Raw genomic sequence first — 16,981 nt, 5'->3', positions numbered from 1 at the left:
TGTTAGAACTAGTTTAAAATCAGTAGCTATTTACCTCACAGGAATATTGTTCTCTGCTCTCCACTGTTGTTGCAGAATTTGGTTGCAGTGTGCTAGCTGCAAGTTATCAGTGAACTGGTATCAGAATTGCACTCTCATGCTTTCCGTCTTGTATGGTAATCTCTGGATGATGTCATGCATTGCTAGAGCACTAGCAAAATTCATCTCATCACTTCAAAAAGTAGTGGTAGCTGACAAGAGGAAAATATTTTGATAGTAGTATATGACAGCTCTTCTATTCTTCCCTCATCTCAACAGTTGCAGGACAATAAAGTGTTTTTATCAATGCTTAACCATGTCTTGAGCGTGGACGGGTTTTACTTCTCAACAACCTATGACCTAACACACACCCTGCAACGGCTGGCCAACACGAGCCCAGAGTTCCAGGAAATGAGCCTTCTAGAGAGGGTAAGGATTTGAGTTTGCTTTGTGTCTGTGTCTTGGAAATTGCCAGTCAGTTTTATGCAGATGATGTTTAAATGATTCCAGTGTTTTATCCAAGCTATTATGGGTTGTGTCTGAACACACTGGTTCACACAAGTCTCAGTTTGTCAGCAATATCATGTTCTAGGGATCTGTTCTGCTGTGATGTCACACTTCCAGATCGGCAGATCTACTTTGAATGGATTTTGAAAAATCCAAAATAAATTAAATTTTTGCCTCTAATATTGAACACTTCTAATTACAATAAGAAGGAGCTAAGCAGAAAAATTGTGAGAAAGCAAGTTATTCCTTTGACCTGGAATGGGGGGAGGAATCCAAAGTGGAATAAATTGTACTTGTGTTCATATTCTTTTCAAGGATAACTTGGAATAGAACTGTGGGTTTTATGGCTGTCAGTCTTGGGATGTTGTATTCTGTCTAAAGTATTCCAATTTTTTGTGTGAAGCATGAATTTAGTATGCTGCTTTTGTCTTAAAGACAACAGCTAAATGCAATTTGAGCTTGACATTCTCTTGTGTCTATATTGATGGGTTTTTGGTTTGGTTTGGTTTTTTAATATTGGAAAAAATGTTTACATTTGGGGATTGTTTTGCATCATCAAATGCTGCTCTGGCGGTGCTCTTGCCAGGGAGAGCAAGGACACAAAAGGATTGGTTTGCCTTAAAATTGTGTCACTTCAGAAGGTTGTTTGAAAGGCAAAGTACAGTCAAAAGGCATCAATTTCAAGTAAATTCAGATCTTGGATGGTTAAGATTATTTCAGTGTAATTTCATATGCCCATGGCTGCAGTATAATGGCTTACCAAAAGGATGGTGGCAATTTTGAACATTTCCAGTTTGCCTCTGCAAGAGAAGTCTGGTCTGTGTTTGTGTGGGTGTTTTTGTTTGATATTTGTGTTTGTTATTTTTTCACAGTACTGGTAGAAGGAAACAACCCCAGTATAGGGGCACCAAAGCATTATGTTCTGCAGCTCAGTTGTTAATGGTTTAGAAGTGTCAGGCAACACCCTTAAGAATAGTTAAAAGAACAGTTCTCTCCAATCTTTATTTAGATTTCTAGTTGAGGATGTGAAGGCTACTGATGAAAGAAGGGAACTTCATCTCCATTTGTACCTGTTCACCTAAACTTGCGTGACACATGGATACTATGATATTGCCTTTATGTTGAACTAAACAGAACTGACTGTCTCTAAAAGCATGTTGGCTTTTTTCTTGCTGCAGGCAGATCCACGGTTTGTATGGAATGGACACCTTCTGAGAGAATTTCTTGCTCAACCAGAGGTAAACACTTCATAATGATTAAGTTAATAGAGAACAAATATGCTTTTACTATAAGTATGCAACAGTTTTTTGTAATTCTGTCTCTTTCAGACAGCCAGAATCTAGTATAACGTGGCTATTCATCATCTAGTTTAGCACAGTGAGTCTTCTGCTTTCAAACTTCCAACTTTGTCGATGTCCTCAGTAGTACTTCTAGAAAGCTAATTTTTTGGAAGTGTCTGTATTTGAAGATACTGTGCTGTGAAGATACCTACTCATATAAACCAGAGGGGAAGTTACAGTGCACAGCATATGCTTCTCAAGCATTTTGAAGTTTAGCTACTTATTTATTTTTGGGTATAGGCAAGTTCATAATTTTTTTTCTAAGACTCTCTCACATCATTCTCCATGAGTGCAGTTTAAATTCCATTTTCCTAGTGAATAGATCATAAAGCTGGTAATTAAGAGTAAGACTGACTGTTTAGATTCTTTCAGTTTATTTCAAATGAAGATTAGCACAATGTAATCTTTGAATTCATTTAGTCCAGCAAATACAAGTGCATTACCATAAGCCACAACTGTGGCACCTTAATGGCCAGACTGTCTAAGCTCCTTCCTACTGGTGACATCCTCTGTCTGTTAAACTCCTTGAATTGCCTGCACTACAGCAGCCTCCTCTCTCCATCAGTACTTTGCATTTATCAAAGCAAATGACGCATGGCTTCTATTTCTGCCTCGGTAACCTGTGGAGATGTGCTGTTACTTTAGACAGCACTGTTCCAAAAGGCTGGATTGTGCAGTGCTTCTGGAATGTGAAGATATGAATTAGAGAAGGACTGTTGTGCATATTCCAGGGGCATATGACTGGGTGTAAAGTTTGCGTAGTGCTATGCAAATAAAGCTTGGGAAATGAGAGAGAAGCTGTGGTGGGAACAGCAAAGGAAAGCCAAGTGTGGCTGGTTAGTGAAAACAGATGTAGGGGGCAAAACACAGAAGCTGAAAAGGGAAATAACTGGTTTTTTAGGCTACACTTCCCCTCACATTGATTACAGGTGGCTTGAAGCAGGAACAGTTTTAGGGAATGAAGTGTGGCATTTCTGACTTCTAGTATTAGAGAACTTTAAAATTTTCTGGAAAGATTAAGTTATTCAGGAATGGCAGGATAGGAAAAAACCTGGAACAAGCATTTTGAGTATCAGTCACAATAAAAATATATCTTACTGAAGGCATCTGTAACTACTATCTCTGCATATGTCCTACTATGAAGGTAAAGCAAACACACCATGTCAAAAGATTTTCAGCAAGTATTGCTTTATATCTGGCATGCTTGTAGGAGAGTAAATGCTATGTATAAGGAGGACAAAGCAGCTTGCTTTTTGTCCAGGCTGCTTAATTAGGATTAGACTTTCACCTTTTTCATCCTGCTAATGAGGATTACATATGTTGCTGTTTTCTCTGAACTTCTTTTCTCAGAAAGGAATGTTTCACCCTAAACAAAAAGTAAATGATATGAAGTATATGAAACTATCACAACACCCTTAGGCAAAGCATAGTCACTCGCTTATCTTTTTTGGCTACTAGTGTTTAATATTTTTAACATGTATTTGTGTGTTTCAGATCCATAGGTTTGCTACGCCAGTGATGCATGGATGTATCCTTTTGTGTTGTAAAACTGAGTGCTGGATATGGGTAGTCCAGAGCAAAATGGCTGCTGCTGAGGCTGCTCTATTGTTACATTGGCAATTAGAACATAGAGCACAATGTCAGAAATAAGTTGTGGTTTGCTCATATATGGGTGTTACATATTGTTTGATAGCCCACTCGTGTGTTAACGCCCTTGAATATTCTGCTTTGAAGGCTTAATGTATTTCATTTTACAGGCATGGTTTGCATAACTGTCTTTCAGTGGGAAGGTTAAGATTAATATGGCAAATGCTCTTACATCAGCTTCAGTACTTTTTTATCTTGCTATAAGGATGCGTTTACTTTAGATACAAAATAAGGGAGAACAGTTTTGACTTGAAGGAGTGCTTATGGATGTTCCTGTTGATGAATAAAAGGATAAGAAGTTCTTCTGAAGGCTCATGGGATGCTTCTCCTAGGCAGCTGCTTTTCCTGCACCAACACTTTGGGTAACAGCCTTTTTAGCAAAGCAGTCATGAGTTTATTTTTGAGAAGGGATGAATGCTGCAAGTGAGCTGAATGCTTTCTGAAGGCAGTGTGTGATCAACAGTAAGTCCCAGGTAGTTGCTCCTGGACAGACAGCGTGAAAAGGACTGGCAAGACTGGACAGAGCAACTCATGCCATGTTCTGCTTTGTTCCTCTGTTGCAAAGGCCTCTCAGGTGTGTGCAGGGAATGGCTTCCAGATGGATTTGGTTGATCTGGTAGGACTGTCAGCAGCTGGCAGATCTCCAGTCCTTCTTTCCTGTGGCTTCATTTAATGGAAAATGTTGTGGGAGTAGGCAGAGAGACAAAGGGAAGATAGAAAAAGGGAACTGTCGAAACACACTAATCCTTATCCTGCTAGTTCTGGGTAAATTGCAATTAACAACTGACAGACTGCAATTAACACCTTCTTTGATCCTGTTTTTTCACTATATAAATAATTAGCATAAGTAATGTTTGGTTAGATTAGAATTACAGCAAAACCTTAGAGAACTCAAGAATTTGAAGAAACTGGATTTCTAGTGGTAAAAATGCTAGGAAGAGCCCTAAGCAGAACTGTTACAGTGCCACTAGTAGGTATTTCAATAATATAAAAGGTTCCTCCCCCACTCCCCATGTAAACCCAAATATATTTTTTTCAAGTATGTGTACTGGGCTTCTAGTCCTTCAGGGATGAGAAATAATGGACTTGGATACTTGAGATTTTGATCACCTAAAGCCCAAAACTATGTTTTGTATTTCCCTTGCTGCTCCAAATCAAAAGCCCTTCTAAAGAACAGTAAATTCCGCCTTGTCCTTTTCTGTGTATGTGGAAGTTGCTAATAGCAAGTTGTCATTTTAAGTGAGGACAGATTGCCAGCAGAAAAGAGGTTGACAATTGCTAAGCAGCTACAGTTAGAGGTGACCTTTCTTGCAGAATACTGTTGGCTATACAAATGTTGAATTAAAGGGGGGAGGGCCCGGCAGTAATTTTCCAGGAAAACAGAGGAATGGGTATTTTTTCAGCCTTAATTTATAAATTGTGAGAACATTCTGGATGGGCTGAATTTGTATTATATTTTTTGGGTTGTTTACAAACAGTATTTGCATAAATACAAACAGAAATCAAGATGACTTGTGTGAAATCAGTGTGTTCTTTAACATAGCTGAGGTGCTTGTGTGATGCAGCTGCTTTATGTCCCATTTGAATCATAGATGCAGAACCTAAATTTTACTTGAGACAAAGTATCTTCAAAGAGAAGACTGAAGTACACTAATCAAAAAATTGACCATTTTGGCCTTTCGCTTGCTTTGAAGTGGTGGGTTTCAGTTTTTAGGGGCAAAGCATGAAAGCTGGTGAATCTACCCTGAGAAATTTTTCGTGAGTGCTGGTCTCCATTAGACTTGATAGCTCACTGCAGACCAAATAAGTGCCATTATAAGCAGCACAAAACAAAGCTAAAACTGAAATTAGTTGCCATTTTCCCTGTTTGTTGGTTAGTCCCAGGTGCATTTGGCAGGGTCTGCAGCCTGGGCAGGAAACCATTATTGTGTAAGAAGCTCACACTGGAGTCTTGGTGTGTGTTCATTCTCTTTTTCTTCATATGGATTTGAAAGCCAGTCAATTTTACTGCTAGTTCTGGTATTTGTAGATGTGATGTATGTTGCACTTATGGGTGCAAAGTATATACCCCCAAGATACTTACTCTTCTAAAAGCCTGGAAAAAATTTTGAAGAGGTGTTTTTTCAAGTAGTTGTTAATTTTTAAAAGCAATAGGGGCAAGAAACTGTTAGGGTAGTTTAATAAAATTATGGATGAGATGGATTCTTAATTTTTAATTAGGACCATAAAACCCAGAATAATCTTCTTCAGACTCACATTTTCTGAAAATTACAGTAGTTTTAATGTCTGTCCATCAGTGACATCACCATAGTGGTGTTTTGCGATCTGCATGTGGATCCTAATATTGTTACTGTCCCTCAAGTTTAATGTTGCTGGGGTGAGAATGTTTACAGATTTATTTGAATGTAGTCTCTTGGTTCCTTGATGTTTCTTACCTGTTGATGTGTAAAAATATCCTAATGAAATGTCGGGGCTTTTCCTTAGTGTTGGTCATCAGTTATCACTATGCACTCTTGTTCTATTAATGGCAAGTGTTTTGACTGGCTGCTTGTTTCCAGAAGAAGCTGTTTCAGGGCTGGCGTACGCTACTATGTAAGAGGTAAAAGAGAAAATTGATTTATTTCAAAAATAATGTGTATTCCATCTGCACATGTGAGTTACCTTTGAATAATTGCTGTATAATGGCTTGCAAAAAAAAATTGCTTAGTTTGTCTTAGGTTCTTCTTCCAAAGAAAATATTAGGAATTGAAGCATTTTCTGGCATTTATTAAAAGTGACTCTTCTTTATGTCTCTAAGGCATAACTGCAAAAATTTCAAAATGATCTTCAACATGTGACTGTTTTCATTGGTGTTAAATGCAAGTGTGTAATAGCCCTTTTGGTCTAGCAGTAAATCCAGCTAAGAGCATCATTGGTGCTGGCAGGGGAGCCCTGAGTGGTGTTCTCTAATTGTTTCAAGTTAAAAAGCAAACAGGGAAATGAATTTAAATTACTTTCTCTGTTCTTAGTCCCAAAATACATACTTTTAAAGAAATTAGTCTGTTTCTGCAGTACCACTGTTACAGAATTGTGAATATTTTGGTGTCAGAGCACTGGTATTTTATTTCATATTAAATGATAATTTCTAGTGCTAGAAGTATCAAAATGTGTTAACTTGAAGAAGCACAGTTCTGCTTAAATTTAGTGCAGATCATGTTAAACTTTTACCAAGGGTGTGTTTTATTTTACGTTGTCAGGCAGCTCTGTGCTTCCTCTGAGGACTTAAAAGGGAAGGGAAGGAAGCCTTTAGCTGATGTATACACTGACACTGCTCTGCAGCCAGGCTGACTTGGCTAACAAGGTCTTTTTCCTACACAGGTATTGATTCAGAAGGGCACGCTGCTAACTTTGTTGAGACAGAGCAAATTGTGCATTACAAGGGGAGCAAAGCATCCTTTGTTCAGGTAAAGTCACTGTAAGGAACATAGATACATGGATAGCTCTGTCTGTGTTCTTAAATATAGAATATATAAGATATGCAAATAAAACTTAACAGACTGAATTAGTTTAACAAAATAAACCAGTCTGCTTTATTTTTAAATGTCAAGTGAATTTTCTAAATTCTGCTGTTTAAAACCGTTTCCATTTTTTTGCAGACCCGTGGATCTATTCCTTTTTTCTGGTCTCAAAGACCAAACCTCAAGTATAAACCAAAGCCACAGATCAGCAAGTCAGTAAATCATGTATGTGAGTGTTTGTGTCCTGGGTTTTTAACATGTTGCTGGGCTCATGTTTGTGTGATAGGGTAGCAAACTGTAATCAGAAGAATAAAAATCAGCAATACTGGATTGAGCTTTATTCTTTAAAAAAGCAAGAAACCTTGTACTTCTTATCATGAATTCAGAGGCTGAAAAAAAATGCAGACATCAATGGGGGTCGTTTCTCTTTGGATCCAGTTTGCAGCAGTTTTAGTAGCTGTACAGTACTCCTTATCTGCAGCATGTTTAATGTGGAGAACTGAATGGACTGGGAGGAGGAAACTGGAAATGTATTGGCACAATAGAGAACATCAAGCACTTAGTTATAAGAATCGTCAGATTATAATGGAGATTTCTTGTAAAGCACAGATCTTAATAGTAGTGTACATCTGTCAACACATTTCCTTTCTCTTCTAGATGGATGGCTTCCAAAGACATTTTGACTCACAAATAATTAGCTATGGAAAGCAAATGATTGTCAACTTGGTATGCTTTCACTTGTTCTTCCTGAAAAAGCGGTTGTTCTTTTAAGCAGGCTTTTGAGTAATTCTGTGTCTCTGTTTTCCTGTTTCCCAGGTTAACCAAAAAGGCTCAGAGAAGCCTCTTGAACAAACCTTTTCGAAAATGGTCAACAGCATGGCAAATGGAATGGTCAGGTACATGTCATGAAGTGATACATTCTGTGTTACATGTTAGGCATTGCCTTTGAGACCCACAGAGTGGTCAGTTCTTTGGGGGCCTTTACCAACCCTCTGATTTGTTTGCATTTTATGTTTGTGGAGTAACTTGCTAAGAGATCAGACAGGCAGAATAAAGAAGGAAATTCAGAGGTAATGGTAATGCCAGTATTGGAGTCTTAGTATGCAATGGAGGTCTTCTGCATTTTAGGAAAAAGAAAATCATGCCCTGTAGAGCTAGCTCTGGCAAAAGGGCTTGGTTACATTGCTAACTTAGTGAGGGAGTGTCGAGTGTGAGCAAAACAGGATGGAACAGTAAAGGGAACAAATAGTTTAAATGCCTGGAGCTCAGTGTAACAAGGGCCAGGAGTGGAGAATGCACTTGGATTATGAGGAGTTCCATCTCTTTGTGGGAATAGTGAGTGCAGTACACAATTTTACAACCTGTCTGTGCTTGCTTTCATTAACTTCTGGAGGGAGAGCTTGCATCCAACTCGCACAGATATTTGCCCCTCTACCTTATCCTTGAAATTTCTGTGCTGTGGCTTTTTTTATTCTGTGCATATTTGCTATAAAGTCATCTGGTGGAAACAAAGATGTGAAATTATGTGGAAGTGCATTTTGATGATGTTCTGTATAGGTTCAAAAGTGGTGTTTGGCAGCCCCTTTTTACTATTACTACCAAAATCCACTTTCTTTGTTAATCGTTTTTGATGGCGTTTACCTGCCAGAGTCAAACTCGAGCCTTCAGTTACTTGTTTCAGTGTGTATAGACCATCTTTCTTCATGCATAGTCCTGAAATCTTGTCAAATAACTTTTGGGTTATGAATGCTTGAGGGGGGGGAATGTAATGCCCTGTAATTCACAGCAAACATATACATACAAATGTTTAATTAATAAAGCACCACTCATTTAGAGCACTTCTTGCCAGAAATTTGCTGTTAAAATTTTGTTCTAAGTCAGTAGCTGCTTAATTTTCTTACGACAGTTAGACTAGCTGCTTAAACAGAACCTGTCTCAGGTTTCTAGAGTTATTGAGGGAATTATGCCAGCAAAGAATGTTGGATTTCAGCACCTGTTTCTAGTTCAAAGTGAACAGAGAATGAAAGAATCCTGGTGGGGAAAAAAAAAGACATTAAATAAGATTCATATCCCTTCTGTACTTCCTGGAGGAAAAATATTAGCCAGAACATAGAATGGGAACATAGAACTTGGAAATGAATTGTCTGCTTCCCCTGACTAGTGGCATTTTGTAAATAATTTTAGATGGTGTTGCCATTCACACTAAGAGGGGAGCATGAGATTACAGAGCACTGACAAAATCTCCAGATGTGCTGAAAGTCATCTCTAAAGAAAAACAAATCCTCTGCCACTACCTCTTTTATAGATCAGCCTTTTGCTGTAGGGTTTTCTGTAAACCCTCACTGCAGTACATATGTAATCTGAAAAGATGCTTCTGTCTCTGGACAGATATGTGGCATTTGACTTCCATAAAGAGTGCAGTCGGATGAGGTGGGATCGGCTTCAGATTTTGATGGATCAACTAGCAGAACAGCAAGATGAGTTCAGGTAAGGCTCTGCAGTTCTTTCACTTCTGTGCTGTTAAAATGAGAGCACTTCCTCAAAGTTTCTGTTGTCTTGCATTAAGGCACAGCAATGCAGACGTGTAATCTTCTATGAAGAAGATGCATTTGTGTGCATTAGTGTGTCCATATCTCTGGTGTCTTGCTGATATCATGTGCAAGGTTAGAGACCTGGTAGGGGGTAAGATGTAGAGCCCGTGTTACTTCTCAGTAAAGTGGGTCTGAGAATTGCCGCAACCCTGAGTTGTGACAAGAGCTGCCTTTGTAAGGCTGGGTAAAAGGCTAGACAAAGAAATGAGCATGCATGTAACTGGAGCTATTTAAAAGAAAGTCTCCTTAGATTATATTTTTCTTTCATCCAGTAGTAATTCCAGATGGTGTTGACAGCAGACTGTTTTGCCACCTAGTGTACAACACTGGATGTTCCTTCCACAGGCGTTTGTAAAAATGTTTTCTCTAACACACGCATTGTTGTGGCTCCAGACCTTGCACTGGCATTGATTGTTAGCCCCTGCTAACATAAGTAACCCAAATGGAAACAAATTCTCGTTTTCTTTAGTCATATAAAAACACACAAAATGTCCAAATCAATTTAAATCTTTAGTCCCACAAGTGTGTTTTTGGTCGTAGCTACTTGTAGACATGTGGATTGCTAGGGAAATAGTTTACTTTGTTCTGCTTTTCTGATTGCTTCCTTCCTGTTCCTGAAGTCTTGTGCCTAAAGCACAAAGCAGATCAGCTAAAACATTACAAGACTAGCAGTGGTATAGTCCATCCTAACAAAATAAAATGAGGTGAGGTATGGACTAGAACAGGAGTCTTCTTAATGAAGTCTCTTACCTGGAGTGATGGCTATGGGAATGATATAAATTAATCAGATTATAGTTAATATTCTGTCCACTGCAAAAAAAAGGCCTTAAAAACTCATAAAGACCTAATCAATAAACTGACTTTGAACACCTCAAATAAGGAGAAATAAGATTGCAGGTTTTTCCTACACAGCAAGGATCCTTTATTCTCAGCATTAATACTGAATCCCATAACTTGTTTACTGTCAGCTGCCATTGGAGGTGTAGAAAATAACCAGGTTTCTTTGAAATTAAAAAAAAAAAAAAAAAAGCTATTCATCTCTAAAACAAGATACAGAATTGAAGACTTTTTCTCAAGATTAGGCTGGATCTAACTTAACTTGTTTTATTTCATCTGTAATGACTATTGCTTAAATAGGAACAGAAAAGTCTTAAGTTCTGATCTTCGTAGAAAATGGTTTTGCAAGCCCTGGGGAGGTAAACAGCTCTTGCTTTCTGCAGGTTAAATCCAGTTGTGGAAGATCTGTCAGAAAGGAGAGCTGGGTTTGTGGAGGTGTTTATTGTTAGTTTTTGAATTTTTTAGAGCAGCTATAGGAGATGCAGCATTTAAGAACAGACATTTCTAGTTAATTAGAATAATAACAAACTATCTTATCCTAATATCAGTTGTAGGCAAAATGCGGGGGGGAAAAGGAGGATTTCACAGCTGTTGTTGTCTCCTTTAGTCTGCAACAATGTAAAACATGGTTTAACAAAACTAGTTCAAGAATGATGAAAATGGCTCTTAAAAAGACAACACAAGATTAATCAAAGTAAATTCATGTGCTTCTAAGGCTCCTGATTGTAGTACTGCATCACTCTAGACTTGATAATCTTAAAATGCTCAACAGTGGATCATATGCTAGTCCCCATTCAGGCTTCATAATTACATATTGGAGTAACCTAATCTATAGATGATGATCTGTAAGTCTGTAGACAACTGAAGTTTCATGCTGTGGCAGGACAGGCGTAGTTCTGTCCCATTCACACATCCAGTTGATGAGTAGATTGGAATATTTGTTCTACCAGCTCAGTATTGCAATGCATGTGTGCAATTCAGTACTTAAAATGAGCTGTTTGTTATCAACTACTGGAAACACCTGGTTTAGTGGATTAAAAAGATTGAGGTAACAATTAGCGTATGCAAGAGGGAATATCTGGTTCCCCCACGTGTTCACATAATGGAGAGAATGTCATGTGACAGTAGCAGATTTTTCCATGTTTTCCAAGTGGCATTAAAAAATCTGAGTACCTTTCTGGAAGATTTGTGCCTGACAACTTAGGTGACTTTTCATGCATTGCTGACTGGATTGAACTGGGTGACCAGTTGTAAACAAATCTGGTTACTTCTGCTGTTAGGCTCTGCTAACGATCTTCGTATCTGTGGAGCTGGGACACTAAAATAACTGGGGAAAAAAATACGTGTCCCTGACTTTGCACCAGAAGCTGCTCTTCCCACTGGCATATAACTCAATATTGCTGGTTGGCTTTCTGAATGTAAGAGTGAATACTGCCCTGAGATTGCTCAATGTTCATCCACTAATGCTGTTTTCCAGCATGGGAAGAATTCAGGGAGGCATCAAAGTTCGAAGACAAGGCTGAGAACTCATCAAATGCTCAGGACAATTGCATTTTGGTTGCTAGGATATTTACTTGTGAAAACGTGGTTTATATGGCCTGTTATCTCTAAATACATGTGTTGTATGTGTTAGTTACTTTCTAGTTGACTCGGAGGGTAAAATTGTGACTCAGCAGGAAGGAACGTTCCGCAGTAACTGCATGGACTGCCTGGATCGGACTAACGTGATCCAGAGCTTGTTAGCACGCAGGTCTCTCCAGGCCCAGCTTCAGGTAATTGTTTTACTCTTCTTTAACAAGCTGGAAGAGGAGAGAGGCTTTCCATTTGGAATGGAAATGTAATTTGAACACTCAGTAAGAGCTCGCATAGTGGAGTTACTGTACTTCTTATTTGAGCTGCGTTGACTAGATTCAAGTTTGATAAATACAGCTTTTTCTGAAAGCAAATCCTAATTTTTCTATCAAACTCCTAGCAAGCCTCAATGTGCTTTTTATTTCAGAGACTAGGTGTTCTGCATGTGGGACAGAGAATTGAAGAGCAGGCAGACTTTGAGAAAATCTACAAAAATGGTAGGCTGTTTATAGAGTTCAAACAATGACTTTTTCTCTGAATAGAGTATATAACTTCCTTAATATTTCTTATTGTTTTCCTATTCATAGCATGGGCTGATAACGCTAATGCTTGTGCCAAACAGTATGCTGGAACTGGTGCCTTAAAGACAGACTACACAAGGCAAGTCAGCCTTTCTTGTAAGGGCCTTCTGGGTTTTTGGGCATGTTTGGGATTTTCTTTGAGCCCTCATATCTAAGGAGGTTATTGATCTGGGGCTTAGGCCATTAATGAGTTTTTTGCAATGGTTCAGTTGGTAAAAAGTCAGACTAAAATCTCCAGAACACTGTTCTTTGCTGTGTTTATGTGAAAGTAAAGGCTATGTGGAAATGAAAACCAAGGCAGTGTGCCATGAAGATGCACATTTATATTATGTGATGGAAAGAACTGTTATTTTCTAATTTTCTTACAAGTATGCGTGGTAATAATGCAGAGGCAGCACTAGATAAATGTATTCCTGTGCTGGTGTTCGTTTAATGCAGTACACATCTGGATATAATGACAGAATGTAAATCTGAAATTACAGTCCTGAATTTATACATCTATTTTAAATATTTTTCACAATTTCTTTTTGCAGAACTGGGAAGAGAACTCAGTGGGGCTTAATAATGGATGGCTGGAACTCATTAATACGTTATTATAAAAACAACTTTTCTGATGGATTTAGACAAGTAAGTTAAGCTTTTAACCATGGGGAAGTGTATTTGGTAAACATTGCTGTGCATTCTAACTCTTGCCCTCCCTTTCTCTTCCAGGATGCAATTGATCTTTTTCTTGGAAATTATTCAGTGGATGAAGTAGAACCTGCTAGTCCTTTACACGTCAAGAAAGATTGGAAGTTCTTAGCTGTGAGTATGGAGACTTTATTTGTGATACAAGAAGCACAACTGTTTAGTCACTGGCTTCATTATGCCTAAGTAGGACTTGTCTGTTAGGCATGAAGCATCCCTGTAATCTGGTAATGTCTCTATGATACCTGCTTATAGGATTAAACCCAGACCATTCCCTTGCCAGAAAATTGAGTGTCCTTGAGGTATTGGAAAAACTGCTGCTTGCTTTTTTTAAAATATGCTTCACGATGTGGAAAGGGGGAAATTCTGCTACTTACTATCATTGAATGTTTCTTTCTGCACAAGAATCTTGTGGAGTTCTTTTCTCACACTTCATGCAGAATCATAGACTGTGACACCAAAAAAACCACTTTTTTCATTTTTTTCACCCTTCCCTTTCTATTTTGAAATGGGATTTGGGAACATAATGGGTTTTAACTGGTGTATTTATTTATTTTTTTTTAAACAAAGCATAAATCTCAACCTCTCTTTTAATGCACAGGAGGTGTATTTTAATTCTCAAAATAGTTACTGAACACACTCTTCCAAATTTTGGAACTATCCAAACTTTTATTTGTACCTGAATACAGGTGAATTGAGAATTAAAGCAAGTTCACTGCAAAGCAAGTAAATAGCTTTACAGTGCAACTCATCTTAAAGGAAATTAAGGAACGTATGTACTGCTGTATCAAGTGATTATTCTTTTTCTCTTTCCTTAGTTGCCTATTATTATGGTGGTTGCTTTCTCCATGTGCATTATTTGTTTGCTAATGGCTGGTAAGTCACTATTGAGTTTAATTTTATAAAACTGGCTTGTTTCTTTGTGACCTTTGTGTAGATGATTACCAGTAACTTGTTCAGTATAGAATTGCTTCTCAGTCATTCTAAAAGGTGCTTGAGTGTGGCTCTGGAGATTGAGGTTTAGCACTGTATCATTAATGTGGAAAAAACTGAGGTGCTATAGAAAACAATGTTAAAACTCATGGAGAAGTCAATTAAGGGACAGTTAATTGTCCCCAAATTTAGATGCACCTTGGTAGACCTGAACTTTATTGTAGGCTGGATGAAGCACCAGAGGAATAACTGTCTAATTTTGGGCAGACAGTCAGTTCAGAACTGTCAGATACAGGCATGAGCCTGATTCTGATGGATGTCCCTTTAATCTCATGTGTTGGAAGTGGTGAAGGTTTTTGCCTTCTGTTTTTGACTTGAATTTTCTAGCATTAGTGCCAGTAGAGTTCTTGACTGACTTCTGTAGGTCTCTGTTCAATGTGTTCCAAGAACTGTGTGGCAAATACAGGTTTTCCAAGGTAAGGAAACAGAAAAAGATCTGTGAAAGACTTCTGATTTCATTTGACGCAGGATCTTTCATTTCAAGATCTCTGAGGGAGAGCTTGAAATATTTGTATTTGTACTAAAGCAAAACTCTCTGGTAATTGGAGATAATGAGCTAAAAGGTTTATCTGACTGTTCTTCACAGGTGATACATGGACTGAGACACTGGCCTATGTGCTTTTCTGGGGAAGTGCCAGCTTTGGAACTTTTGCTATCATCCTTTACAATGGCAAGGATTTTGTAGATGCACCCAAGCTGGTCCAGAAGGAGAAGATGGACTGAATTTGTGTGTGTGGAAAGCGGCTTGGTACTGAGGATTCTTCAAGCCACACTTGGAGTCTCTACTGACCTGCTTTCCACACCAAATAATGCTCTTATGGACATTCTTCCTTGGCAATGGGGGGGGTGGGGGGTGGGTCAGGGGTAAGGAAACCGTGTCCTGTGGTGGTGGTAGCTTTCAACTGAGACCTGACTTGACAGTCTTAGTTGCAATGGTCTTTGGAATATTGCATTAGTGGACAGGGCTCCACTCTTACCAGAGTAATGCAAAGACAAAAGCCAGCTTTTTGGTGTCTGGAATATTCTGGAGCTTAAGTGGACTGCTTAAGCTCGTGTTCCACCTGGGCTGGTTCAGCTGGTTTTTTGGGCTTGACAGGAGAGAGCTTTGATGCTGTTCATGTCTCAAAATATCCAAATGCTGAAGCATTAATAATGGAACATCTGATAGTGGTCTCTGAACAAATATGGCTTCATACCAATAAAAAGTCTAGGTCCAGACTTACAGCTGGATTACATTTGTTGTGATAAAGTCTGTGTTAAGGAGTCCTTCGTGCATATTTGTGAGTGGATTCTTTTCACTAAATATGAAAGATTTTTGAATCCTAATGCTATTCTCAAATGAGGCTTTTGTCCTGTCTTGTTAATCTAGAACTGATGCAATATTCTGCTAATCATTGTTTGGGTGAAAGGGCAGTGTAATTGGATGTTCCTGAAGTTGCAAATGTCTTGCACTGTTTCAATACTACAGTCTCCATATGAAAACCCAGTAGTTAGCGAGTTAAAATGTAGAATTTTCTTTCTAAAGATGTACACGAAATCAAAGAATGTAAAAGTCCTTTGCAGTGTTTATTCAACCTTCCTTATGCTAAAGTCCCAAAGTACTTCATTACTTTAAGAATGGGTCACAACATAAAAGGTGAACTTCATATTGTTTTGCTAGTCAGCTGCTTCTGTCCTTGGTTATATTGAAATAATTTATGAAAGAAGGAATAACAGCCTAAGGAGAAAGCATTGAGTCTAAAGTCCATATTTCTACTTGGGAGCAGCAGCTTGCTTTACATGCATGATACTGTAACACACTCTTTTAAGAAAAAAAAAAAAAAAGGAGAAAAAAAAAAGCTGCAGACTAATTTGTGCTGGTTAATGTGTGTCTTTAAATTTAGTGCTTCCAAGCTGTATAAAAATAAGGACCAATTTTAAACTATTTTGTCACTTATTTTATATGGTTTGTTCAAAACCAGACATGGAACTTGCTTAAGGCGCTGTGCATTGTTTAATATTTCCTGTAAGTACAGCTGTATATTCAGATTGCGAGTATAAAATTTAAAGGGGGGGAAGGGACAAACATGTAGAATACTACTAGGACTAGCACAAGTGTCACTATTGAAGCTAGAACACAAAACACTGATATTCCAGTGTTCCCTTGTGTTATGACTGAAAATATGTACAGATTCTTTTTTTTTTTTTTTTTCTTTCATAACTGTTCATTTTAACCTTGGATGTTTCTGGAGGCCTCTCTGGGGTTTGTGTAACCATAACCTGTTCATGAGCACTAGTACTTGCAAAGTATCCTTTTGCTTCTAGATGCTGTAATGGAAAAATACCAGTTGGTGGTTAACTGGAAATCCTCCTAACTTAAAATTCTCAAAGGTGAACTCCCTCATGGGCACAAAGTAAAGAACATCATAGACTCAATATTTGAAAGGAGTGGTTCTGGTGGTTCGCTGGCAGGTGGAGATTGAAACCTGGCTCGGTTGTCTTGCAGTCTAGAACTGAGTTGTTGCATCTTTGGTGAAGAACTTGTTGCAGCAAAGACCAAACTTGAATTGCTAACATAAAAGGTTTGTAAGACATAGAATAAGGTAGGTGTTAGAAGTTGGAAGGCACCTGTATTCAGTGCTTTGCAAAGAGTCTGTATTTCTAAAATCACAAATGGTGTAATACTCCTAAATGACAATAAAATGTTCAACTTTTCTAGATGTACTGTCTGT

The 16,981-nt window shown here is 38.2% G+C and overlaps 1 protein-coding gene across 2 annotated transcripts in view; it reads left to right on the top strand.

The window, feature by feature from the left end:
* SACM1L (SAC1 like phosphatidylinositide phosphatase) overlaps window positions 1-16,969 on the top strand; it is a 30,386-nt gene extending 13,417 nt beyond the window's left edge. For both annotated transcript variants that reach the window (XM_048299494.1, XM_048299503.1), the window contains 16 exons: window positions 298-447; window positions 1,704-1,763; window positions 3,360-3,393; window positions 6,010-6,111; window positions 6,870-6,955; window positions 7,148-7,234; window positions 7,667-7,735; window positions 7,826-7,905; window positions 9,398-9,496; window positions 12,071-12,209; window positions 12,437-12,506; window positions 12,597-12,669; window positions 13,124-13,217; window positions 13,302-13,394; window positions 14,096-14,153; window positions 14,857-16,969. In XM_048299494.1, the coding sequence (XP_048155451.1) occupies window positions 298-447; window positions 1,704-1,763; window positions 3,360-3,393; window positions 6,010-6,111; window positions 6,870-6,955; window positions 7,148-7,234; window positions 7,667-7,735; window positions 7,826-7,905; window positions 9,398-9,496; window positions 12,071-12,209; window positions 12,437-12,506; window positions 12,597-12,669; window positions 13,124-13,217; window positions 13,302-13,394; window positions 14,096-14,153; window positions 14,857-14,993 (1,431 nt within the window). In that variant the 3' untranslated portion in view covers window positions 14,994-16,969. The remainder of the gene's footprint in view (window positions 1-297; window positions 448-1,703; window positions 1,764-3,359; window positions 3,394-6,009; window positions 6,112-6,869; window positions 6,956-7,147; window positions 7,235-7,666; window positions 7,736-7,825; window positions 7,906-9,397; window positions 9,497-12,070; window positions 12,210-12,436; window positions 12,507-12,596; window positions 12,670-13,123; window positions 13,218-13,301; window positions 13,395-14,095; window positions 14,154-14,856) is intronic.
* Window positions 16,970-16,981: the final 12 nt, after the last annotated feature.

The sequence above is a fragment of the Corvus hawaiiensis genome, chromosome 1, assembly GCF_020740725.1.
Source record: "Corvus hawaiiensis isolate bCorHaw1 chromosome 1, bCorHaw1.pri.cur, whole genome shotgun sequence".
Taxonomy (NCBI): domain Eukaryota; kingdom Metazoa; phylum Chordata; class Aves; order Passeriformes; family Corvidae; genus Corvus; species Corvus hawaiiensis.
This window is presented reverse-complemented; position numbering and strand designations above follow the sequence as displayed.